This window comes from Periophthalmus magnuspinnatus, chromosome 19 (genome assembly GCF_009829125.3).
Source record: "Periophthalmus magnuspinnatus isolate fPerMag1 chromosome 19, fPerMag1.2.pri, whole genome shotgun sequence".
NCBI lineage: Eukaryota > Metazoa > Chordata > Actinopteri > Gobiiformes > Gobiidae > Periophthalmus > Periophthalmus magnuspinnatus.
Genome location: NC_047144.1, coordinates 6,884,129 through 6,910,060, shown reverse-complemented (window position 1 = coordinate 6,910,060; position 25,932 = coordinate 6,884,129). Strand labels below are relative to the sequence as shown.

General features: G+C 40.6%; 3 protein-coding genes across 4 annotated transcripts; 1 reads left to right on the top strand and 2 right to left on the bottom strand.

Annotated features, from left to right (window-relative positions):
• Positions 1–70: 70 nt before the first annotated feature.
• LOC117387219 (transient receptor potential cation channel subfamily M member 4-like) lies at positions 71–12,632 on the bottom strand. The gene is made up of 28 exons (XM_033984667.2): positions 12,557–12,632; positions 10,956–11,017; positions 10,666–10,843; positions 10,088–10,268; positions 8,930–9,099; positions 8,635–8,812; positions 8,162–8,226; positions 7,849–8,082; positions 6,656–6,758; positions 6,453–6,574; positions 6,062–6,361; positions 5,889–5,990; positions 5,635–5,763; positions 5,397–5,526; positions 5,104–5,249; positions 4,929–5,041; positions 4,737–4,853; positions 2,719–2,768; positions 2,416–2,654; positions 2,200–2,315; positions 1,923–2,055; positions 1,673–1,847; positions 1,397–1,565; positions 1,142–1,323; positions 919–1,051; positions 787–859; positions 360–453; positions 71–272 (listed from the first exon to the last, which is right to left on the bottom strand). The coding sequence occupies exons 1-28, from the start codon at positions 12,617–12,619 to the stop codon at positions 244–246; spliced, it is 3,786 nt and encodes a 1,261-aa protein (XP_033840558.1). The 5' UTR covers positions 12,620–12,632; the 3' UTR covers positions 71–243.
• Positions 12,633–13,628: 996 nt separating this feature from the next.
• si:dkey-94f20.4 (synembryn-A) lies at positions 13,629–22,096 on the top strand. 2 transcript variants are annotated; one of them, XM_055229374.1, is made up of 15 exons: positions 13,629–13,701; positions 14,234–14,397; positions 17,748–17,908; positions 17,984–18,031; positions 18,220–18,237; positions 18,310–18,399; positions 19,124–19,692; positions 20,132–20,267; positions 20,514–20,702; positions 20,780–20,874; positions 20,967–21,117; positions 21,185–21,280; positions 21,411–21,555; positions 21,623–21,896; positions 21,961–22,096. In XM_055229374.1, exons 3-15 carry the CDS (start codon positions 17,819–17,821, stop codon positions 22,079–22,081), a joined length of 2,022 nt encoding a protein of 673 aa, XP_055085349.1. In that variant the 5' UTR covers positions 13,629–13,701; positions 14,234–14,397; positions 17,748–17,818; the 3' UTR covers positions 22,082–22,096. The 2 variants fall into 2 exon arrangements, with proteins under 2 accessions (XP_055085349.1, XP_033840828.1); XM_033984937.2 differs by lacking the exons at positions 13,629–13,701; positions 14,234–14,397 and adding an exon at positions 16,693–17,693 and having other exon boundaries at positions 17,793–17,908.
• A 438-nt stretch (positions 22,097–22,534) lies between these two features.
• irf3 (interferon regulatory factor 3) lies at positions 22,535–25,924 on the bottom strand. The gene is made up of 11 exons (XM_033984936.2): positions 25,851–25,924; positions 25,129–25,295; positions 24,874–25,045; positions 24,478–24,533; positions 24,107–24,158; positions 23,969–24,040; positions 23,663–23,893; positions 23,348–23,438; positions 22,992–23,275; positions 22,789–22,907; positions 22,535–22,648 (listed from the first exon to the last, which is right to left on the bottom strand). Exons 2-11 carry the CDS (start codon positions 25,291–25,293, stop codon positions 22,535–22,537), a joined length of 1,356 nt encoding a protein of 451 aa, XP_033840827.1. The 5' UTR covers positions 25,294–25,295; positions 25,851–25,924.
• Between the last annotated feature and the right edge of the window lie 8 nt (positions 25,925–25,932).

Genomic DNA, 25,932 nt, shown 5'->3' with positions numbered 1-25,932 from the left:
TCTCAAAGAAAATGTGTCTTTTCACACACATTTAACAAGCTACTATTGATTAATACACAATACACCGAATAACAAATAATATTACTTTTATTTTCATAAAAAATACAAACATAAAAGAGATGCTTTTACATCCTCAACTGCCTAACCAGAGTTTATATAGGGTAAAATAATAAAAAAAATATATTACATGTTTTAGTTCATGCTTGAAGTCATTTCCATCATTTAATGGCCACTGCAGATCCATTATGTAGATTGGGTGGACATAACTGAATCTGTGATAAAAAGCACAGGTCATTCAGACAACAGCACATCATAATGTCGTTAAGCGAGATTCATGACACGTATGCATGTTTAAATACCTCTCGGCACAGGAGGGGCCCGAGCAGGTTTGAAAGTGCTACTTTGCGCTAATGTTTCAACAATCCAGCTTAACGCGTTAGAGCAGTACTCCATCTACAAGAAAGAGCAAAATAACATTCAGAAGTACCCCATGTAACCTTGCTTGGAGGTTCGTACTTGAATCCATGGAAATTGTATTGCTTTGCCTGAAATGTTCCACAGTATAGCATTAAACATATTATCCATCTTGCATTTCTGTAATTACCTGTGCTTTTATTGCTAAAAACATCTTGGAGAACATTCTATGGATTCTATTCTACTATGGAACATTTCAGGCAAAGGAACAACATGTCAGACGAGCAGGTGGTGGACATAAAACTTAAAACAGGCAACTACTTTTGTAATATGTCTAATTAAAAATAGATATCACTTTTGTAGAAATCCCACCTCATTCTCCAAAGCCCTGAGCCTCATATCAAAGTTCCTTGTTTCAGTCACATGTTTCACCACAGTATCCACTCTATAAAAAATAATCATTATGTACTGGGTCATTATTTTGAAATCCACAGATATACATACTTGGCTGACATCCTTTTGAGTCGCTCTGAGTCACTGCTCTTCTGAATCTTGTTCTGAGTTGTAAGGAAGTCTTCCTTCTGTATAGTTTCCCATGTCATTAGTCGATTAGCTGCTTTTCCTCTTAATTCCAACACTTGACACACAAAGCAGTATAGTAATTTGTGCAAGATATATCCATAACATCATGTAGCAAAACCACACTATTTACTTAATATGATCTTACCAAAGTGGTACACCTTGACAGAGGGCACTTTGCGGATTTTTCTTTTGATAAAAAGATTAATGTGGGAGAGGATGATGAAAGGCGGGGCCAGAGATGGTTTTGAATGGTACTCTACTATCAGGTTGTAACGCTGAAACTTCCAATAGATGTCACTATTGGCCTGCACCTCAGAGAAGGTGTAGCTACATGGACAAAGTGAGTCACTACAACATTGGAACAGGATTATAATCCAGTGTAATTGAAAGTTATTTTTACCTGAACATGGCAATGAGCAAGTTTATGAGAAGGATGTTTGTGACCAAAAGATAAATGACCAATAAAATGACCACAAGCCAGTTACTGTGGAGGATCCGGCAGGGTTCTGCCCCTTCCTGAATCAGGGTGACATTATCTGTGCATGGCATGTCCCACACCTTGGCAAAGACTGACAAAAAACATAAAAGAGCATTAAACTATGCATTGTATCAAGTTACTGTCATCTTCAAGTAGAGAATAAAAAAATGCCATATAACCAAAACTAGGGGAACTTACCATCCATCTCTTCCACTGGAATCTGTCCAAAAATGTGCAAATACGGCCTGTAGAAAACTCTGCGAAAGATGCGGTCCAGCCGTGGGTCATAGGCATAAATCAAAGCTTGATTAGCTACACCATACGCCATAAGCCAAATACCGAGGAAGAAGAGGAAGAAGAAGATGTCTTTCATCTATGAGGGGAAAGAATGAGAATTACAAACCTGTCTCTTAGAACACAGATTTCTATGCCATGTGTAATTACGTACCATTTTTCCAACAATAATGATTTTTGGTCCAAGCTGTTTGTGAACAGCAAAAATATGAATGAGACGTAGGGTGAACACCATGTAGTTGATACATAAGACATCACGGCCAAATCCATAAGTTAGGGGAAACATCCTGTAACACATACAAGTAACATGTAATAGCTCCCTCTTGTGGCCAAATGTGACCTACACTAACGACATACTACAATCTCATAATGTAAAAAGAGATGCATGTCAATTACTTGTTTAATAATTAGTATTAGTAATAGTTTTATACCTGCAGATGAGCCCAATAATGAACAGTGTAATGGCAGTGAGGTCACATTTGTTCCATACATCCTGAATATAGACTCTTAATCGTTGCCTTAACGATATAGCACCCTGAAAGAAAGTCTAAAAAGGAAAAAATTACTTGTTTAAATATTAAGATTAAAAAAATTAATTAATTTATGTTTGACTAAAATACATCAAAGCTACTTATTTAGTTTCTTACCTCTCTGAGCTCCTCACACACAATAGTGAACACCCAGAAGTACAGAACATACTCTGACATGGCGGGACCATGAGGTGGCGGGGGCTTAAAGTCCACCAGCAAAACATAGGCAAAGAGCAGCAGGAATAGGAAGTACATTAACACATTGCCCAAAAAAGAAGTGACGGGTGCAAACCAGAACTGACGCCATCGTGACACTATGAAGGGCCGCTTAGGGGGTATGTAATACTGAGGTGTCCCTAAAAAGAGCAGGAACATTACAAACAGAGATAGATAGATATGTCCATTAATGTTGAGTCATACCTTTAATGCCAGTGTTCCAGGGAGAGACTGGATCTTGGTGTTCAGCTTCACTAATAAAAATAACACACAACTCTTTCTAGGGCTGGCAATTAATTGAATTGAATCAGGTTTTTAATAATTAAGTTAAATTGCAAAAATCGTGAAATCAAGGATTATTATGAAAAAAGTTTAAAGTCTTTCTTATGCATGGTTATTATGCAGTTACAATTAGATATCTATACAAATGTAATTTAAGACAAGACGAGCAGTCACTGCTATGACTTAAATAAAAATTGATTGAATTGTCCAGTGTGTGCAAAAAAAAAAAAAGATTTTATTTTTTGGCCATAACCGCCCAGCCCTAGTTCTCTCCTTTCACCTTTCCCTCTTAAGCATCACAACAAAAATAATCAGCCAGAGTGATTCAAGCATACACTGCCTGGCCCCCCCAAAAAAGTCACCACCTGGATTTAAGTAAGCAAATAGATAGGAGCCTCCTGCAGTTGGTCAACAGTCTGTGCTTAAAGAATGAGGTCAGCTGACACCTGAATATACTGAATGACCAGGTTATTCCATCAATGGATTTTTTCTTCCCTGATGGCACGGGCATATTCCAAGATGACAACGCCAGGATTCATTGGGCTCAAATTGTGAAAGAGTGATTCAGGAGCATGAGACATCATTTTCACACATGGATTCACAGGGCAATGCATACCTGTCAGACAGTCAGGCAGCAAGTCAGACCTGTTCCGCTGCATGTTGGTCTCCACCATGGCTGCCCTTTATCACCCGTTCTGTTCCTTACATTTATGGACAGAATTTCTAGGTGCAGGGCGTCTGGAGGGGATCCGGTTTGGGAACCACAGGATCTCATCTCTGCTGTTTGCAGATGATGTTGTCCTGATGGCTTCATCGAGCCAGGACCTGCAGCAGGCACTGGGGCGGTTTGCAGCCAAGTGTGAAGTGTCTGGGATGAGAATCAGCTCCTCCAAATCTGAGGCCATGGTGCTCGACCGGAAAAAGGTGGTTTGCCCTCTCCGGGTGGGTGGTGAGTCTCTGCCCCAAGTGGAGGAGTTCAAGTATCTCGGGGTTTTGTTCATCAGTGAAAGAAGGATGGAGCGTGAGATTGACAGGTGGATTGGTGCAGCGTCTGCAGTGATGCAGTCGCTGTATCGGTCCGTTGTGGTGAAGAAGGAGCTGAGCCGGAAGGCAAAGCTCTCGATTTACTGGTCAATCTACGTTCCTACCCTCACCTATGGTCATGAGCTCTGGGTAATGACCGAAAGGACAAGGTCGCGGATACAAGCGGCCGAAATGGGTTTCCTCCGTAGGGTGGCAGGGAGCACCCTTAGGGATAGGGTGAGGAGCTCAGTCACACGGGAGGAGCTCGGAGTAGAGCCGCTGTTTCTACACGTCAAGAGGAGCCAGCTGAGGTGGCTCGGGCATCTGCTCAAGATGCCTCCTGGACGCCTCCTTAGGGAGGGGTTCCAGGCATGTCCCACCGGAAGGAGGCCCCAGGGAAGACCAAGGACACACTGGAGGGACTATGTCTCTCGGCTGGCCTGGGAACGCCTTGGGATCCCACCAGAGGAGCTGGAGGACGTGTCCGGGGTGAGGGAAGTCTGGGAGTCCCTGCTTAGACTGCTGCCCCTGCGACACGGCACCGGATAAGCGGAAGAAAATGGATGGATGGATTCACATGGATTCACACAGAGTCCAGACCTTAACCCCAATGAGAATCTTGGGGATGTGCTGGAGAAGGCTTTATGTAGCGGTCAGACTCGACAATCATCAATGTTTTCTTAGTGAAAAATTAATGCAACACTGGATGGAAATAAATCTTGTGACATTGCAGAAGGTTATCGAAACAATGCCACAGTGAATGCGTGCTGTAATAAAAGCTAAAGGCGGTGCAACGAAATATTATTATCTATAATATAGAACATATAGAATAGAATATTATCTATAATATAGAGTGTGTGACCTTTTTTTGGCCAAGCAGTGTATATCTTCCCAGGAGAGAGTGAGGCAATACTTACATGTGTTTGATATCTGAAAAAGAAAAGACTGTGGCACCATAGAGGCTTTCATTATCTCGAAGGGGACAGTCCTCTTGTGGCTTTTTATCATTCTCTTGTTGTTGCTCGTCTTGATTTCTGTTACATTTTGAAATGATTTATTTAATGTATTTATTAGTTAAGGCATCACCTTTAGCACTGTGTGAGACTGACCTGAATGAGATGAGATTGGTGTAGCACAGCACAGGGCAGAAGAAGGTGAGCAGCAGCTTCCACACCGCTGTGTCCCTCTTCATGTCTCCCCACCAAATCTGGGACAGCAGGGACTGGGAGGTTGAAACAAAGTTAAGTGAACAGTACACAAAAGCAACAGGTGTGTAGTAATCACCTGCACTCCGTCATGGCTGAAGAAAAGACGTGCATCAGCACTCATGCCCATCTGAAGACACGTTGTCCCACCCCAAACTGAAGATTTTCTAATGAGCAGAGTAAAAGAACGGCTCTCATCGCTCCGATAGCAAGAGCTGAAAATATCTGAAGAAAACAAGTTGAGCTACTAATGAAAAGGATGCCTTAATACATTTTAAAACCACACAAATAATACAACATTTTATGTAAAATTAATTCTCAAAAAGACAACAGCCAATACTTGGTGCTGTCGATTGTCTGGCTCAACTTTACCATGTGCAAGGTTTTCAAACTTTTGGGCGAGCTCTTTCATTGAGAGTTTAGTTTCAGTTTCAGTCTCCAGCTTAGACAACTCTCTCAAAATCTTACAGCCACTCAGAGCACTGAGCACAGACTCTGCAGCCTGGAAGTTGCAAAGAAAACAAATATAAAGTAAATAGACTAAATGACAAAAAGGCTACAGTAGAGCAGTTAGTGAGTTGATTATTTTGTGCTAAATGATGAGATTTACCATCTCCCAAAACAGAGTGGCCATTTCATGACGATTCTGCAGCACGGCCCAGATAAACAGAGAAGCCCAGGGAAACAAACAGCGTTTGTCACGATACAGACATTCTCCTTGCAGGATCTTACTGATGCGCTACACAGGGAGAGAGGAAAATAAGACATTCATACTGTAATGGAAAATAAATCATTAAGAAATTATATATATATTTATTTTAGATGTTTGGAGGAAAGGATCCACATTTTTAAGTGAGAATTTACCTTCAGCGCACGTCGTCTTGATGCCCATCGTTCTATGCCCACAGCTTCAAGGTAAAATGGTTGGCATACATCTCCCATCAGGAATTCTAATACTCCCGATACCTAAACAACATGAGTTTAGAAAACATGTTAAGTTTCTGCTGTGACTCATTTGTTTTACATGTCAGCTTTACCTCAAAGAGAGAAATATCCAATTCGGGACCAGTGGGGGGCTCCTCCACAATGAATGTGGTGGGGGAGGGAGGTGCATTTGTTATTAAGGGACCATTAACTGTAGTTCCTTGTCGCTCCTGTAGGCGACGCTTCAGCAATTCGTAAATAACAGTGCCCTGAGCCACGGATTGGTACAAGGTTTCCAGTCGTCCATATGTTAGATACTCCAGGATGCTGAAACCATTCTCAATGAAAAGGCGGACAAACTTGGGCTTATCATTGATCAGGGCATCTGTCATGGATTCTTCCAAATCTTCATACTAAACAAACAAACGAAACAAAATCTCTGACAGCTGAATTTTCTGAACATTAGTAACACAGGACTACATGTACTAAGGAGATGTGACGCACCTTCCACTGAATGTCTCCATTGAACAGTTCGCTCTTGGCAATGTCAACCCTGTTCCATGTGACAGCTAACTTCAACTCTTCATTATAAGGACTGTCTTCAATGGACATTCTCTGTTTGCTTGCTGACAACATACCCCACAAATATGAAAGAAAACTTTGAATATGACTAAATCTGATATCACAACAAATAAAGAGAAACTCACCTCCAACTAAAGCTTTAAGCAGTACAGTGTCGAAATCATTTGGGCCTTCTTGCTCTCCGTGGTATATTGTAATGAATCCTCTGTTATTGTAGATGTTCAAAGCCTGAGTGTAGAGTGTATAAACAAAATATGTCAGGTAAAATGTAATTATTCTTGATTAAATTTATTACTTTTCCAATTATTCCTTTTTTCAACTATCAAACAAACACAACTGTAATACTGAATTTTGTCCATGAGAGGGAAGCAGAACAAACCCTTACATTAAAGAATAACAAAGGCAACGCTGTAGATGTCATTATGAAAACAAAAGTTAAACAGATGTCAGTGGATTTAGGTAGATTGTCACGGTCCCTGCTCTGCTCTCCCCGTGTCCTCGTCTTCCCCCCTCCCTCACCTGTCTGTCTCCGGAGCGGGGCGGAATCCGGACTCCTCCCACGCGCACCTGCTCCCCATCAGCGCAATCAACGCCACCTGCCGTGGATAAGAGGGGTTCGGACGAGTCACTCGGCGCCGGAACGTCCGCGTGTTTCACGTGATTATACTTTTGGCTTTGTACTTTTTCATGCTCGTCCTCTGTGTCTCACTGGAATCCTTTTGTCCTGCTCCAGATCTCCGTCCCAGAACCTGCTCCGGACTACCCCAGCACCCGCACCTCCGCCCTGGTATGTCCTGTATCCTCACTGCCGTGCACTGTGTCTCCCTACGCTCACGAACCCGCACCCACGCTCCCCAGCTACGTTGGACCTATGAACTCTGATCTATATGAACACTTCTATGAACTTTGTTTTTGATGAACATTTATTGTAGCTACATTTGATCCATGAACTCTGATCTCCATGAACTTTGATTTCTATGAACATTTATTGTAGCCACGTTGAATCTACGAACATTTATTGAGATTAAAGACATTATAAAACTTTGTGAGTCTCGCTACTCTGGTCCTTACGCCCCGCTGGTTACGACATAGATTTTAAATATAAAGTATAGCAGTAAGTCACTATAAATTCTCACAACCCAGATCTAAATAAACAATAAATTATTTTAATAAGGAAAAAGGTACAGTTCACCCTCATTTACGCGTATCAAGTAATTCAAGTAATTTCCTTGCTTTATACAACTGTAATACAAATTATATCATGACAGATTTGGCACTGGCAAAGCGTCTATACTGAAATGACATGAAAAGCCTGTACCTGCTCAACTAGTTTGTCTGTGTTTGCCTCGGAGGGGAAGTACTTCTTCACTCTCTCGGCCATTCGCTCCTTCAGGTCCACACTGGGGCCCACCTCACCATCACCCTCCCCAGACGACTGCGTCACAGGGGCAGAGGACAGGTTCTCCAGAACATTACTCAAGAAGTCTGCCACACCCCCAGATCCTGCCAGCACCAACCAGGGCATGGCATGTTTCAGAGACTGTTCAACTCTCTGCCAAACACAAAGGTCTCATTAAGTTTGTATTACAATATTGGACCAAATCAGCAAGGACTAACAAGACGGTCTATACCTCTAGCATATTTGCCTCTCCTGAGACCAGCATACACAGGACAGGAATGTCAATGCTACCACTGCCTACAAAAATACATATAAAAAAGAAGACAGAAATATTTACTGATTCACAGATATGTGTGGAATAAATTATCATTTTTGCTTCAATATGTAACTATGCTGCAAATACAGTTGCATTTAAATGTTAGAGCCTTGCCTATGTTTCATGTAGGGGCATGCAACACTATCCTGCAGGAAATTCCAAAGGACAGGATCAAGAATGCTTTGCTTTACAAACTGCCACAACCAGAGGGCCTATTAGAAAGTGTGTCACCTTTTGTTTTCAGAAAAATAACTCTATTGTTGAGTTCAAAGCTTAAAATAAGAGCAGTCTTTCACCTACAATGGTACAGTATGTCTCTTTTACCACAATGGGTTATTATTAGTTTGAAGTTATAATTAGTTGTGTAAATTACAGGTCATGCCACCCACCCCAGATTCCTGTGCGTTGGTGAGAGATGTGGTCTTCCAGTTTTGCCCTGAAGCCTGTTTCCCCTCCAGGCCGCCCCACGCTCCCATCGTCCACCAGAAGGAAGGCCTGGTAATTGTTGTCCAGGTAACAAGAATCTTGCGATGTATTCTGGACATGGTACTTTGCAGGAAAGCTACCCTGAGGGAACAGTCAAACATTGCTTATCAAGTTGTCAAGTTATGTGTTATTTGTTTTTCATTAAACATAGACATTATGTGTACACAAGTGTAGTGAGAAATGTGACAACCACCTAACCTGAGAGTTGACAAGCTGATCCCGGTTGCGCACAAGTCCCCACGGAGCGATGCCCAAGGCCACCACTTTGTTGGTGCTGACAGAAGAGGCTGCTGTGGCATGATCTCTGACAGCTTCCCCAACACACCGGCCGATGCCTTCACGCAGCCCTGTGGTCATTATCCACGCTCCTGGAGCAGGGTAAAGGGGTCAAGTGTAAAGACAGCAAGGGCAGGAATACAACACACACCACTGTTCGGTTTCCATGCTTTTCTGGGTCATTACATGGACTAAACCTTTACGCTTATGACTATAAGGAATTATAAGGGAATTATCTCAGTGATCAAGTTTAAGTTAATTAAAACTGTCAAAATAATGAAATAAAATAATTGTTGTAAATAAAATGGATTATATGAGACAAGACATCTGGGTCTAGGATACTGATGAAATTCAGTGGATGTTGTTATGTTTGCCTGAATTATTGACTTGTCATGCGATGTTCAGGACCAGCTTACATAAGCTTCACCCAGTCCTATAGAAATACAAAATGCATTGTTTTCTATGTGAACAACAAAAATACACTTCTTTTATTCACTCATCCCTAAACCCTAAATTTCCTTTAAACTTTAAACCATTTAACTTTTAACTATTTACTGTATGGAGACCTACTTCTTCATCCTCACAGAGCAAAGGTCCCCATGAACTGTCTGTGTATAAAGATTTTAATCCCAGAATGTGATGATCACACACGGGAAGGGAATAAAAAAGATCCCTTTCTAATCATGTGACTGAGGTCGTGTTCCTGCCGTTGTGTGAGGGTTTTCTATGTTGACCTAGGTCCTAAACGAGAACAGCTATTAGGATTGACCCTCCCCTTACTATTGCACTGTGCCACCTGCACTTGCCACAGAAGCAGGCGGAAATGGCTATTGTTGTACCAAATTAGGACCTGACCGCCTCTGGGAGTTATACAGTCAAATGTTCACAGTTCATGTATTACATACAAAAAATGTTTTGTTTTTGTTATTTGTTGGTTTAGTAATCAACATGTTTTTGTCAAAATGTGTTGAAACACTTCACTTAACATCACATACTGTAACAAAAATGGTGATTTAAATGATATTTCACAATGTATATTGTAAATAGTGATGAAAATGTCTTGCTCTTTGTGTGTTGTACCTGTGCTTTGTGAAGCCTTCACCAGCCCCTGTCTGATGACCTCACGGACCCAGGTCTTCACCTTGGTCCGGCCCTCTCCTCCCACCACAGACACCACCAGGTTTGGAGCAGGCAGTTTCCAGTTGACGGTCATCAGCGTGTACACCATAGAAGGGGGCGTGTCCCATGACAGCCGCAAGAACTATACACCCATTTAAGCAAAGCACATAAAGAGACAGCATTACAAAGGGATTCAAAGCTCAAATAAATATTTACTCAAGTTATCACATATTCTTAGAAACGTAATAGAAACTAAACTAATCAAGTGTAGGTGTCAAATGACATCAGCACTTTTTATGTGCCTGTAGCTGAATAGAGATATTAACACAAGACAAATGTGTATTGTTAATATATTGATATTATGGTGCGACTAGATAAACAGTGAGTTAACAAACATAAACCATGGATAATCAGATCTACCAATTGTGGCATCATCAAACTTTTTCAACTGAAAACAATCAATGGACTGTGTGACTATGTTGCAAAGTAAAGAGAGTGGAGTAACAAAAGTGTGGAAGTGCAGTAGAAATGGCACCTACATGACTCTGCCTCTTACTGGCTCCAGCAAACTGCAGTTCTCCGAAGGCGTCTGTGGGGTATTCAGACGAGTGCTGGGTGCTGTCCCAGTGATTGACAATGGCAGTGCTGAAGAAGTCTCCTAAAGCCACAGATGCGTGGTCATCTCTCCGGCCTCCACATTGGCACAAGTTGCCATTACTGAGAGCACAGAATACAAATCAGCTTTGGGAATTACATGCAGGGCCTGCCACTAAAATGTGTTTTTGTTCTTTTGAGTGACTGTCTATTCAAACATTGTAAAGAGAATTACCTGAAGGAATCCTCAACAAAAGTGGAGCAAACTCTCTTTTTGAAGATTTTAGGGATCCAACTCTACAAGCAAAAACATTACGATTACACTGTGTTCTAGCTATCTCAAAATGTGGTTCAGGCTGTTTGAACAAGAAACACTGACCCTGACTTTGAGAGCTAAATGTTGATATGACGGTCAGATATGTGCTCCCTAAACACCTGGTTGTGACTTCTTGCAGGGGCCTGTAGATTCAGCTCCAGCAACTGTGTAATAGTTGTGTCCAGTTAGCTGTGCTGTGCAATGACTTCTCAATTAACTGTAAAACCCCTTAACAACAATGTAATAACCCCTTTTACAGTTGAGTCAATTTGGCTAAATTTGTTTGGCCCACATTACTACCAGTGTATTACCCTGAATATTATTCAAGTTTATTTTCAGTGAATTCTTGGGGCAAAACACCTACTCAAGTGTAAATGTCCTCTCCCTCACTAACCCTTATTAACCTATTAAGACATGAAGAAATAATGTGCACGGTGCTTGATAGGATATATAGTACACATGCATAGTCTACAACAGTGGGGGTAATGCAACAGAGGATGGAAAAACTGTGCTGCTCTAAAAGCTTAAAAGGGCCCATATTACACTATTTTTTTGCTGTTTCCTCATCAAAAACAGACCTGGTGTTATGTTTTTTTTCATTCACACATGTTTAACACACAAATTCTACATATTTAGGCTGAGTTCTTCTCTCAAACAGAAAACACTCTGTTGTGATGCCATGTAATGCAGGTATAAGTGTATTATATGGCATCACATCATATTTTTAAACTCCATACACCTTCATTAGAATCAGCTGGATCTTTTCAGCTGATCAGAAAGTAAAAATTTAGCTGTTAACTTAAAACCTACCACTTCATGACATCACAAGATCAGAGCATTTTGAGCTTTGGAGATGTGGACAGACTAATAATAAAGTGTGTGAATGGAATAAAACACAATGTTTCTGATGAGGTAACAATGTATTAACAAGGCTTAAAGCTCACATGAGTCAACTTTATGTAAAATAGGAGCTTTAAAAGAAGAAGCCTCCTCCTGCAGTGCTGACAGTGTGACCATGATGGGCACTTTCAGTGATTGGTCAGCACATTGGTCACTCACTGACTGAGGAGATGCCTTGGTGATGATCTGTGGCTGCACATTCCTCCACTTTGCATCAAGGGGGTCGTATTTCGTCACTTTTTGTTACTTAAGTGAGCATCGTTCATAAACTTGTTACTTTTGGACGAGAAGACGCACATGAACTGCAGTAGATAACGTTATGGCACGCGTTTTCCGCAAAAAAGGTTACTTCCGCTCTTTGAAACCACGATATGCAGAACACCTACCGAACTAAACAAGAGATATGCGGCACGTTTTGGGGTTATTTTCTGTAAACGTCGTTAAATCTGTAAGAAATCCTAAACTTTCTGAGGATTTCTTCGTGTTTTACGCACGTGACGTCTGGATTTCAGCTCGAAAAATAGAAATACACTAACGTGCTGCAAGAAAACACTACAGAAAAGTGCGGACAGTTGGCAGCCACGTGATGCAGCCTGGTATTAAATGCAAACCAGACCCACCTGATCTCTCTCTGATTTTGCTGTGTCTCCACCTCCTCCTCCTTTCTCTGCCGTGTCTCTCATGGCTGTCCCTTTCTGGCTCAGGAACAGACAGGAAAATGAGGAGCGCTCAGGTTTTGCGTGCGGTCATTTGCACCACTGGCTGGAGTCTTCAGTTTGCGCCGAGTCACGGAGGCATCAAACTGCGGGAGACACCAACTCACGCAGTGCAAAACAGGCTGACCGCAGGTGAGGGTGTGGTATGTGCAGTTGTAACACTGATCCAAAGAGGCTACAAGCTCAAATAGGAGTGGCTTTCCAACCAAATGTCAGCGTGCTATAGGCTGCTGTGAAGAAGTCTGTCATTTGGTTATCAGGTTTGTCTAGTTCACAGAAGCTGGAGAACTCTTTAAAGAAGAATACACGTGCTGCCTGTAGGTCACAAAGCTCAGTGCTGTCTTTATGGATCCTAAAATATCTCCCTGCTGGATTAGGGACTGCTTAACACCATTTGGAAATTTAATGTAAACATAATATAGCCTTTAATCAGAGTAAATCCAATTATTCAAAAAAAAAAAAAAAAGAAAGAAAATAAAAACTATCTATGGGTTTCAGGCTCCTGTTACAGTAGTTACTATGACAACACTTCTAATTTTTCATCATTCTGAAACCAACAGATTAAGAGTGTAATACCCAATACTACAGCTTGATCTGACTGCATTAAAAAAAAAAATCATCTGCAGTAAAGTTAATAATTCATAATTTATTAGATTTATAGGCAATTATATAAATACAGTATGATTAACTATCCCACTATGTCCAGACCCCTCCTCCCCTTAGAGCAGTTTACATTCATTTTACAGTACCAGACAGTCCGATCACACAGACAAGTTGTATGCACTTTAAATAATAGAGACCCAGCCTCAGTCATGTAACAATGTAGTGTAATAATAATAATAATAATAATAATAATCTGTTAAAGCTATCTGCCGTATCCTTGTGGATCATTGGCCTTCTTTGACTCCTCTTTGCCATTCTTTTTGCTGATGTGGTAGAGCGTGTTGGCTAAGTTGTGGAGCTGACATGTCCCCAGCTGGCATCCACGCTGAGGGGCCCTGCGTGGACGAGACTTCATTGCCATACTGTGGAACATAAAGATGGCACCGGTAAGAATGAGGTGTATTTATCTATCTCCAAGTCTATAAGAAAGTAGATAAAAGTATGTTTAGATTAGATTTTTGAAAGCTATGGATGGTACATTCCTTGTTCATTAGCTCACAGATTTACTAATAAATTGAAATTCAGACAAGTATTTATTAGAAATGTGAGGTGTATAGTTTTCTCCAATGCATTTTATGTAGGGTGGCCGGTTAATCCAATTTTAAATCGAGCTAGAGATGCAATAATTTGTAACAGTCAGTAGTTTTGAATTAAACTAAACAGACTTAATCAGTTCCATATTTTATATTCAGGTAAATAGTGAAAGCTATTTTAGTTGTTTTTGATAAGAATTGAAAATCTGTATAAATCCAATACATTTTTTGTTTCATATCACCTACCTGTAGTTGTAGGTAATTGTTTTTTGGCTGTGTATCCCATATATATGTATTTTCCATGATCATATTTGTCAAGGATGCCCGTATTGGTGGAGGGCTATCTTTTATTTACAGTACATTTAGTATTGTACCTGTGTTTCAGTGCATCCCTGATCGACTGGTTTTCATCTGACATAAATGGGATGATCTTAAGAACAGGAGCGTGGTGTGTTTTATGTTCATCTTGTGCTCTTTCTACTCCTGACCCCTGCACAATGTCGTTCGAGGCCACAGAAGCAGACCTGAAGTGGAAAGAAAAACAACAAGGTAAGGACTAAAATTAACAAAGATTTTGTTCTCATTGCAAAATAACTGTACCTCTGAGTGGATGAGATTGGCACAGCAGCAGTGAAAGGCACAGTCAACAGCAGCATAATGGCTATCTCCATACCGCACAGACCTGTAACAAGAGCACAGTTACTTAGAATATGAAAAGAGTATAGCAGAAACTGAAAATGTATAACCACAAAACTAGTGTACAAAATAGTGATGCATATGTAGTTCCTAATGGAGAGGTTAGAGAGATGAGTTTAAGATATAATAAAAAAGTGACACTATATTTAATTTATTCTGTAATCAAAACTGTGAAATTGGGCTCAAAAGCACAATAAACCAAACCAAATCAACAATATTTGAAAAATGGGAACCCTATTTTAAGATATTGAGTATTAAAATTGTTTGTTGCCCTTTTTGTAACACTAGGACAGTTTAAAAAATATAACATTTTTAACCATTTAAATATTAATTTAATGATTTTTGCCATGACTATCACCTTAATTAATTGACCAACTGCTACAAACTTTAAAACTTGCACAGTTACTCCTAAACATGAGATGATGAGAGAGAGGGGGTAATTCCATCATAAAGAATCCAAATCAGACTTACCAACTCAAATCTTCGTGGTAGTGGTAGTAGTTTAACTTTGTGGAGACTTGGATGTCGTTCTGTCAGCTCCTCACCACAGGTCCTTTTATAAGGTGATGGGCAGTGAGGAGGCGTGTTCACGTTCAGAACAAGTTCCACGCTATCTGTGAGTTATGATGGCAGGTTTATTCTTTATTTACAAGGACTGTGGCTGTTTTATAAACAACCCTGAAACGCCAAACAAAACAATGCACCTGCATGTATGAAATGGCCCTCTACGCTGTTTCCCATGATGTTTACATTGATCCTATGTCAACTCCTCACGACCCTCCTTCCCCTTGACCCCCCTCTGCTTCCTCTTGCATCCCTCTCCTCACTCGCTGCACCCATGGGCTGAGCAATTGTTCTAGAAAAGAGTCCTTTCATTTCCATCACCTGCAGGAAGTGAACAGGGCCCGAAATAACCACCCAATTTTCCTGGAACGTTTCCCTTGAGTCACTTCACCCTTCACTCTGTTTATATCTCAAATGCTCCTCATAGGTCAAATACAGGAGGTAAACAACATTCTATAATATTATTGAAGAAACAAATAATGTCACACTGATGGTAATGGACAGACTTTTTATTCATCTTTTTATTGTTTGGCTGTATAGTAATCCGATACGTTGTGTGACTGACAAAGCTGCCTTGGCCCATGCCATTGTGCTGTTTAAAATATGTAAGAAGATCATTGCCGTTCATGAGTTTAGACTTAGGTAGAATATTTAGATTTTTTGTATTATTTCAAGTAAAATGCTTTTATTTTACTGAAATGCTCACTCAGCTAAATAATTGACATATATTTTTACTTAAACATGTATAGCTAGTCATCACCTCCTGTTCGGCAGCATCCCCATCTCTGTAGGAAGTCCTCATGAGTCCTCTTTTAGAACTATGGTGAGTCTTATGGGAGCTCAGATTATGATGGTCTGTCCCCGTCTTCCAGCTTGAATCCATTGTGCACCTTTCCTGTGACTAATGTCTGCTGATTGTCACAGATAGAGCCTGAGTCACTATTGCCTAATGAGAAAGTACAAAGATTTCATCAACGATTGAGATTAGATTTCACACACAATGATGTTTTTATGAACCACTTCTTCTTTGGAAGGGTTTGGAAAATCAAATAACACCTGCAATTGTGCACCTGTTACTTGATAGATACGAAACAAGGCCTACCTTAAGCTCAGATCTGATGTTTAATATTTTAGACACTTTACACATTTAAGATAATATTTAAATCTATTTTTGTGAATCAAAAGTTGCGCAATGGCGGTTAGTGCTTCTATCTCAGAGAAAAGAAGGTCCTAGTCCTAGATGGAAGATTCATTATAGGTCTCCTCTGGGTGTTTCACTTTTGCCTACAACTAAATACATGCGCGATAAATTCCCCTTTGCCAAGACTCCAATGTAATTCATGCCAGATGTATGAGAGTATGGATCCTTGCCCACATAGGAGACAGATGACTTCCCATATAGCAATTTTAGATGGGATAAGAAAAAAGTTATGATCTTTTTTTTTTTTATATATACATGCTCAATTCAAACTAAAGTGCTGCATTTTAAGCCCCCAATGTTTTGTTTTGTTTTAAACTAAAAATACAATCTAAATGTAATGACCACCTGCCATGTTCTGAAAGCCTGTGATAATATTTGAGACTGATTAAAAAGGACGGGCACAGATTGCATACGTCAGGGACAACTGTTTGTTTGCACCGGCTTGAGAGGTTACTGGAGGTAATTACTCTTCTGGACATACAACCTGTTGATATCCTGCATCTCTGTGTACGTCTAATTCATCTTGGAGCAATAGACTGGTTTCCCTGAGAGCCGAGTCCCTCCTGACTTCTCTCCCTCACTATCGCTGACGTCGTGCTGCTTCCTGTTGTTGTAAGGCCAGACCCACAGCTGTTGCCTCGGCTGGCCGGACACTGCTTCCTCTTACCCACCGCCAGGGTACTAGAGTGTAGTATCCTGCCAGGAAAAGCTGTCACTCACCCAAACTACCATCTTCTCACAACCCTTAAGACCCTGGACAAGTTAAGACATTTTGTAAAAGGTTGGTGTCAATTGTGTATGATGTAAAGTGGGTGAACGGTAAAAACAGCAGATACAGGAACAAATACTTTGAGGAGTGCTATATCTGCTGCCTTGGCTAAAGAACATTTCAAGTACCGTTAAGGGACAAACTATGTCAGTGTACAATGTAAAGAGTTATATAAGCATCTCCCTTGATACAAGTAAACAATCTCATGTTTAGATAGAAAATTAGGTCATTTAGTGGGGTCCTGTGTATTTTTAAATTAAAACTAAAGAAAGGAAAATCTTGTGGTTTTCTCAGGACTCCAACTCCGAAGACTCCAGATCTAGTATACAGGAGGTGTGAACATTTTTTGTGTTGAAATGTAGATGTGTTAAAGTTGTTAAAGGTCAGAGGGTCACGGTTGGTATAAACCCGAGTCCATTAGTGGATTATAGACATAACCACTCCACGGATCCTGCATGTCCCTGGGATTAGAGACACTCGCATTATAGAGGCAGGAGGACATGGGGCATGACGAGCCTGTCCATTTAACTAAATCACAAGTGCAACGGTACACTTTGGGACTGCTGTGACTGAAAAACAGGACAGTAACAGTGGATTTCTTCAGTTGCTACAAAGGTAAACAATTTCGGTAATTAGTATTATTAATATAACTTCTGACGCCTTTGAAAGTGTCGGACTATTCTCCAGATGTTTCTTGTCATACTATGGTTTTAGTTTGACCAGCATTGATCATACGCAACATGGAAATAGATTTGGAAGGGATTATCCAGTGCATCAAGCGCAGAGACACAGACAGCGTTCAGATCTATCTACAAGAGTTCAACAAAGAGGTAATGTTACACCACATACACCCTTATGTTTCATGTTTACTGAATGCTAACATCGGTGTTGTGTTACATTGACAGTATGCGCAGTGCTTCTTTTTTGACAAGGAGGAGAGAAATCGCAGGAAAGTAAGTTTTGTTTTACTCTGCGTTCTACTCATGTCAGATGCGATTAGTGATTGTGCTGCATCAGTCGTCCTCATCCTTTCTCCTTAGGCAGATTAAGTCTAAGCCACAAGTTCCATATCACATTAAAATCTATTCAGCTCTGTTATGTGCAGTTGACTTTTCTCTTCTTTTCTGTGCGTTCTGTCTAGCAAAAGAGACTTGAAGAGGTAACGTCTGAGGCACTTGTTTATTGTGCTATAGAGTTTTTGTTTAAGATTAATTTCTGTTCTCCTTTGTAGTTTAAGAAGAATAAAGTGAGAGATTTTACAGATTCAGACTCAGATGGTGAAGAATATGAACAAGAAGACCGAGATCTCTTCCTCAGACAAGTAGGTTTAACTGTCTGTCAAACTTCTATTAATATCAAATAATAAATAAAACCTCACTAGATGATTAGGTGCACTATGTTATTTATGTATTCTGGTGGGGGTCTGCTACCACATCCATCCTCCATTTCAAAAAATTACACAGTGAACCTTTTTAACTATCCTCAATAAAACTTATTGAATCAGTATGAGTAAATCTTGAATTGAATTGAATTGAATTTTATTTGAGTATGTTCATAAATCATGTAATACATGTCATTACAGTCCATAAAATAAAATAAATTATCTTCCACAAAAAACATTGAACATTCTCAAAAGGGATGTGGGAAGAAGTGTACACTTATTTAATCCCACCCCATTCTTCTGATTCAAACTTTGAACAAAAATTTCATCCAGCTTCCTTTTACTTTACTTCTTAGTATTAACTACTTTTTCTTTTTCTTCTTCTTATTATTATATATTCATTATTCTTGTTATTCTTATTCTCCTTGTTCATGTTATTATCACAACAATCACCATAATCTTTCCTGTACATCATCACTGAACCATTCTATCAACAAAAAAGTATACATATAACCACTGCTACCATTAATTAGGATTTTCTTTTGGTATATCTGGACAGAATATGACATTTATACAGTTTTTTAAATTGCCTAATATTTGAACATTGCCTTAAATCTTCACTCAGCCCATTCCATCTTAATACCAATGGTTTGTTTTTCTCAAGAATTTGGCCCTGGTGTTGGTTGGCTTTATCCGAACTGAAGTCAATTGCAGCCTCCTGAAAGTGTCTCTTCGAAGCCTGAGGATCCTGTCCCGGGACAAGAGGGTGCTGGCTCCTCTGGTGACCGACAGTGCCCTTCTGAACCTGGCCAAACTCGCTGGTCTGACCAAAGGAGAGACCTATGAGGAGCCCTCAGACCCAGATACAACTTTCTACGACAACATCATTGTGTCCCTCGCTGAAGCCAAGGCCCAGCACAGCCACGACGCGGATGCCGGCATGGAAACTAGCGAGCAGATGGAAGAGTGCACAAGTGTGGACAGTGGAAACGTGGAGCGGATGGATGGGGTTAGCAGCCCTTGGCCTGGTCTCAGTCAGGCTCATGGGGTCAGCACCCATCAGAGAGCGCTAGAGCGAGGCAGGAGGGACCGGCGAGAGAGCAAGATGGAGGGAGAGGGATACAGCGAGGAAGAGGGTGACTCAGAGGAGGCTCAGAGGAAGGAGGCCATGAAGGTGTTGTGTAATGTGGTCTACAACAGCAGCTGGGCCCAAGAGAGGTTCAGCGCACTCAGGTACACCACACACCCTCTATGGAATCTCATTTATTATTATTCATTATTTATTTAACATAAAATAAATAATAAGTATATATTTGCTTCAGTAGCAAATCTATAAATAATAATAGTAAATATAAATACCAGTAATAATGATTAAAATAAAGGCCTGCAAACAATAACTTGATAAAATACACTTAGATGACGATGACAAAAGACAGCTCGGCTTACAACAATGACATAAATTATTTCAGTTAATATAAATAGAATAAACAATATGGGCAGAATAACAGTGCAAACCTAGCAGTATTGTTGACCTGAGTTGTTTACAAATGACAGGTGTTATAAAGTGTTAATAAGTCCAGCGGCAGAGGGGAAAAAATTTTACGCATCTTGGTAATTGCTAATTCAGTCTAGATAACATTTTCCCCTGTCCCCTCCTGTGCTGCCTCTTCAGACTGATTAATGGTCTAATAGAGCTGGTGTCTGCTGGAATTGGCTGTTCACCTCCCTCCAGTGTTCAATTTTATGAACTGCGCCTCATGTTTCTGATGACTGCATTACGGCCAGAGCTCAGCAAACAGCTTCAACAGGTTGTATTTAATGTCTTTCATTATGCTTATTTGGGTTTTAAAGAACTCTCATATTAAAATGACATTGTCTCATGAATAGCAAGCACAAGCAATTAAGTTTTTTTCCAAATTTAGACTGAATGTGTAGAAAATTAATAATATAAACTGGATAAATATAGAGTAATGTGAGCCTTAGAAAACCATACCCATTAAAATTGTATTACATTCATAGTGTCTGAAACATTTCATCAATTGGTCCTTTTGCAGGCGGATGGAGTGTCTATCCTCACAGCTGCTCTGGAGAGCTGCCTGGAGGTGCAATGGAAGGATCAATACCAGTGTATGCTGAACCCTGTGGCTCCTCCCATCTCCCTGGATGCCTCACAGCGCATCATTGAGATTCTTAAAATTCTTTTCAACATCACATTCAGCACCCACCGCCTGGAGCCCACAGAGGTCAGTGTTATGGAGGTAATAAAAGTCTCTGCACAGATCAAACAGCTTGTGCTAGTTTTTACGTCTTTGGTCCATAGGAAGATGCAGCTCAATATAGACACCTGGTGGCGATTCTCCGTCTCTGCCTCCTGAGGAAGTGTGTGCTGGCAGATGACACTGACGAACTGCAGGGGTGAGAGTGCTACAAATAAAAAGGCTAAATAGAACAAGAAACAAAAGTATTTTGTAATATTTTTGGTAATTTTGTTATATTGGATCCCACAGTCACACGGTGAATTTGCTGTCAGCGCTGCCCCTTCAGTGTCTTGATGTGCTTCTCAACGTGCCCCTGATGCCAGGCTCAGAGCAGTTCAATGGAGTTAACATGGACTGTGTGCACAAGCTGCTGCTGTTTATGGAGCGCCGGCTGGAGCAGGTCAGAGCAGGGCACAACTGTGAAACTTGTATCAGTCCAACTGTGAAAGAGTCTGTTTTTGTCTCAGGGTGATAAATTCAAAGAGAAGCTGACCCCTATACTTAACCTGCTGACAGAGAGCTGCCGAGCTCACAGGGAAACCAGGAAGTACCTCCGAAACCAGGTACTACATTAGAACACCTTCACGGAACTCATTCAAAAGACTGTACTTTTCTTTTACTAAGAGGATTTAATTGTATTATTTCTCTTTCTACCAAAATCCAATTGTAATTTACCGTTAATAATTTCTTCAGATTCTGCCACCACTCAGAGATGTGTCCCAGAGACCAGAGGAGGGGTCAACAGTTAAAAGTCGAATTGTCCGCCTCATGACTCACCTGGACACAGATCTGAAACATTGTGCAGCTGACCTCATCTTTGTCCTCTGCAAAGAAAATGGTACAGCCACAAACTATTTGGTTCTTATTCATCTGTCCCTCTCACATTTTACTCTCTCCATCTTTAGTACGTCGCTTTGTGAAATACACTGGCTACGGTAACGCAGCGGGCCTTTTGGCCACCAGGGGGCTGCTGGGGGGCCAGACCACTCTGAGCGTCAGTGCACAGTATTCCAGTGACTCGGACTCGGACACAGAGGAGTACCGACGGCAGAAGGACCGCATCAACCCGGTGACAGGGCGAGTGGAGGCCCAGCAGCCAGACCCCATGGAGGGCATGTCCGAGGAAGAGAAAGAGGAGGAGGCCAAGAGACTCATCAAGCTCTTCAGCAAGCTCTCTAGGTCTGAAAACTTCATTATTTGTTTAAACCAGTACCAATTAACATTATTGACTATTTATTTACAGAGAAGACATTATCCAGCCCATGGGTGTGGACTCAGAAGGGCGACTCGTTCCCATGGCAGGACTCCAAGACAACATCACAGACGAAGGACACTCAGATTCAGATTTTGAGGAGGAAAAGTAACATTCACTTGTAAACATTGACATATCCTATCAGTTTTGTAAATTTAAGGGCACACAAATGCAAACATAGATCCAGTCATTACGCAGACTAATTCAAGTTTAAATTATAAGCATAGGTTAGTCTTCTATAATTGTGTGTGTGCATATTTTATGTTATGTCATATGCAATATTCAACAAATATATATACAATGTAAACTTAAATAAAATAAATTATATTTTTGCACCAGAGTAAGTGTAATACCCATTCTATCAAATCAAGTTATTAATGCATGATTCATATGTTCATTAAAAGCTATTACTGTACAATTATTCGAATTTTTTAAAAATTATTATTAATGTTAAAAGCACCATTTTTGTTTTCTCTGTATAGAACTGTTGGAATCAAGATAAGAATTGTTAAGGAAAATATAGATTTCTGGCTCCCTAAAATATTGAAATGACATCAGGCGTGTATCAGGACATCTCCATCATCTCCTCCAGTGACATCTGTAGCTCGACTGACTGTAGAGAAGAGGCTCCTCCCTCCACCGCTAAATTATTCAGTATCTCCATTGAAGTCAGCACCACCTGGGATAGAAAAATACAATTGGTATGTTTAGTTTCAGCAATATCTTGCAGCAGAATGTACCATTTCTGGGTTCATCTTCTGCCTGAGTGTTGGTGACATGCTGAAGACCCCCTGTCTATGTTAGACCTATGTCATTCACCTCCACTGTGACGAGCTTCTTATGCCAGGGCTTGTTGACAGGGTCTGGCCACTTCTCCCCCAAACAAAAGAACAATGAGCAAGGGGGCTTTTCTTTGCCATGTATAAAATCCAACATGCCTGCAAGGATAGTGGTTAGTAGTAGCAGTTAGTAGTAGTTACGAGTCACTGCAAATTAAACATGATTTAAATCTTCTCACTCACCTTTCAAAAAGTCTTTAAACATGTACAGTGCTTGCGGCTCTTTAGAGACCTCTTGAGGCTCTCCGCTCTGGTCAAAGTTTGAGAAGCTCCAATAAGCCTTGATTTCCCCATGTCGCTGACCGTACACCACGTGACCAGACACGCCCACATCTAACCAACCCAGAGAGTCCAGGATCTTCTGGGTCAGACTGGCCTGGGTTTGGTCTGTCATGTTCTGAGGGTTCGGGAGAGAGACCAGGGACAGGCCTGAGTTGGCATCGACAGCACAATCCACAAGATTTGGTCTAAGGTAGAGACAGACGGTCATTAGTCATTTATATAAATATGACAATGTTCTAAGCAAAATGGGTTTGTACCTGTAGACAATGCGCACCCCTGACTCATTCTGAATCTGCTGATCAAGCACCAGCTTTCCTCGATAATACACTTTTATCCCGAATCCAGTCTCTGTAACAAGGAGAATGAATCATCGCATGAAAATTTAAATGATTATGAAGTTTTTAATTATGGAACTAAACTTGAGTGACTAACAGTGGATGTCGCCACAAATATAAAACAATATATTATGTGAATATAGAAGCCATTTTAAGGCACTGTTCCTGGAAACGAATGCCATTTTATAACTGAACTAAACCCATGCATTAGAGTGACAGCAGCTCTTTCCTACTCACTGAAATGATTTCCATCATTGCTCTGGTTGATGGTGTGGAGGAACTGCTCAGTCCGCTCCTGATCATATGCCCCGCCCACAGCCCCCTCCACTGGCGGTGCTGGTTGCCCCAGCAACCCAGCTCCATGCACTGCAGCCCCAGCACCGACTGGATACTGCTGTTGCCCACGCAACACATGTGCTCCAATCACATCCGCTTCCACCAGGCGCTGTTGCTCAGGAGGAGGCTCCTCTGTGGAAAAGTTAGATACTTTCTGCTTTAACTGCAGCACAGAAAATAAAAAAAATAAAAAACACTGAATTTTACCTGGTTCAGGACCAATATTCAGCCCCTCCAAACACTTCTGCAGGATGTCACGACTGCCTGCCTGGTCTGCATCTATATTGTGAAGTTATGGTTACAATATAGGCAAGCAAAGGGGACATCACCTAAACAAGAATTTACCTGTAAACACATCCTGGGGGACATAGACATATTCCACCAAATTTGGCTCGCTCTAAGATAAAAAAAAAAAGTAAATACACTTACAGTTTGCATTATATTTATTTAATAATATTATTCTAAGATAAGAGAACCTTTATTAGTCCAACAATGGGGAAATTACAGTGATATAAGAATCAAAGTATTTAAGGTAAATAAACCTAATAAAACATTTCACTAAAATATAAATCATATGTACTTTAAATAAAATAAAAAATTAAAATACAATTTATGTAGAATTTTTAAAAAAGAAACTTGGCTTCAGAAACTAATATGTAAAGTTAGTGACTGTGTGTATGTCCAGTATTGCCTAATGGACAACAACAGGTACTTACTTCTTGTGTAGGAAGGGGGAAATCTTCAAACATCTGGTCAGGAGACAAAGAATTTGCTGTGGGTGAAAAACATAGACTGGAAATTAGGCAATTTATTTTCAACACAGTACAAAGATGAGTCTGGATTAAGGGTTGTGGTTGGATACGTTGTATGTGCAATAAAATAGTTATTTGTGAAAATTGTCTAGATAAGGTTTGATAATTACTGACAGCTACATGGAAGTAAAGGCTTTTGTCTAATTCAAACAAAGGCTGAAATGAGAAGTGTTCCAATCAAGATAATGTTACACGAACTAAAATGTGTGCAACACTATCACAAAGGCCCCACAGAAAATCAGCCTGAGCAGGAACTTCCTATAAGAACAGGAAAATTGCAACATTAAAGTGTAGGTTTACCTGTTGGACTAGTGCTTTCTGGCCATCTGAAGATCTTGTGAGGATTAGCAGAATCATTCTTGCAGTCAGAAACCATTTTGAATCCCTTCGCTCTCAGGGCACTGCGGAAATTCCTCTTCCACACTGAGGGGTCGCCATGAGCACGCCCATTTCCACTGACCTCTGCCCACGCCTATGGAAGAAGTACTCATTTTTTAGTTTTAGTACATTTTTTTGGGGGGGGTACTTAATTGACCAAAAATGTACTAATCTTACCCTGAAGATGAGTATGTCTGTATCAGAGGAGTCCTGCCGCAGAGCATGTTTCCAGGGGATGGAGAACTCCGTCTGCTCCAGGTTGGTCCAGGCCACTCCAGGATACTGCTGACTGTTGATCTGATCTTTGAGCCAGGGCATGAGGAGGGGCCTGGAGTGAGCCATCTCTGCACAAAGAACACAAGGGCCACTTGCAACAGTGTCAGACAATAATGGTTGACTCTGAACCCTCAACTCACTTCTGCAGTTATCCTATTCCAAGCTGTTTTATATACAGCTACCTTTTAAACAGAGCTATTGTTGAAGTTTTCACCTCGTTTCTCTTACAGCTATAATTTTGTTTCCATTCATTTGTTTCATGATTGTAATAATCCCTGACTTTAAGGTGCTAATGTTTACAAAAATGTAATTGACATTTGTTCATCTGAAGTCTGAATATCCTTTAGGATGAGACTGAACAATAATGTAGACTATCAACAAAAACAGCTTCCATTGTTAATTCGCATTTGTATTTAGGCCATTATTTTCCATAAACTACAGTCAGTTTGAACCAGCAGCTCTAAAGGCCTTTAAGACAGTACAGCATATACTCAAATGCATAAAAAATAACTCTGAACTCTCTGCTTTCCAGAGCAATCAATACCATTAAAGTCCCTTAGCTCGAGTAACATAAAGTTGATATCTAAATTTTATTAAACAGACGGTCAAATGAAGAGTCCTACCTGGATACAGGCCTACGCCGTATTCTTGATCACAGAAAGTGAATCTGTGCCCGAAATGTTAGTGTGGTTTTATAGCTCTCCC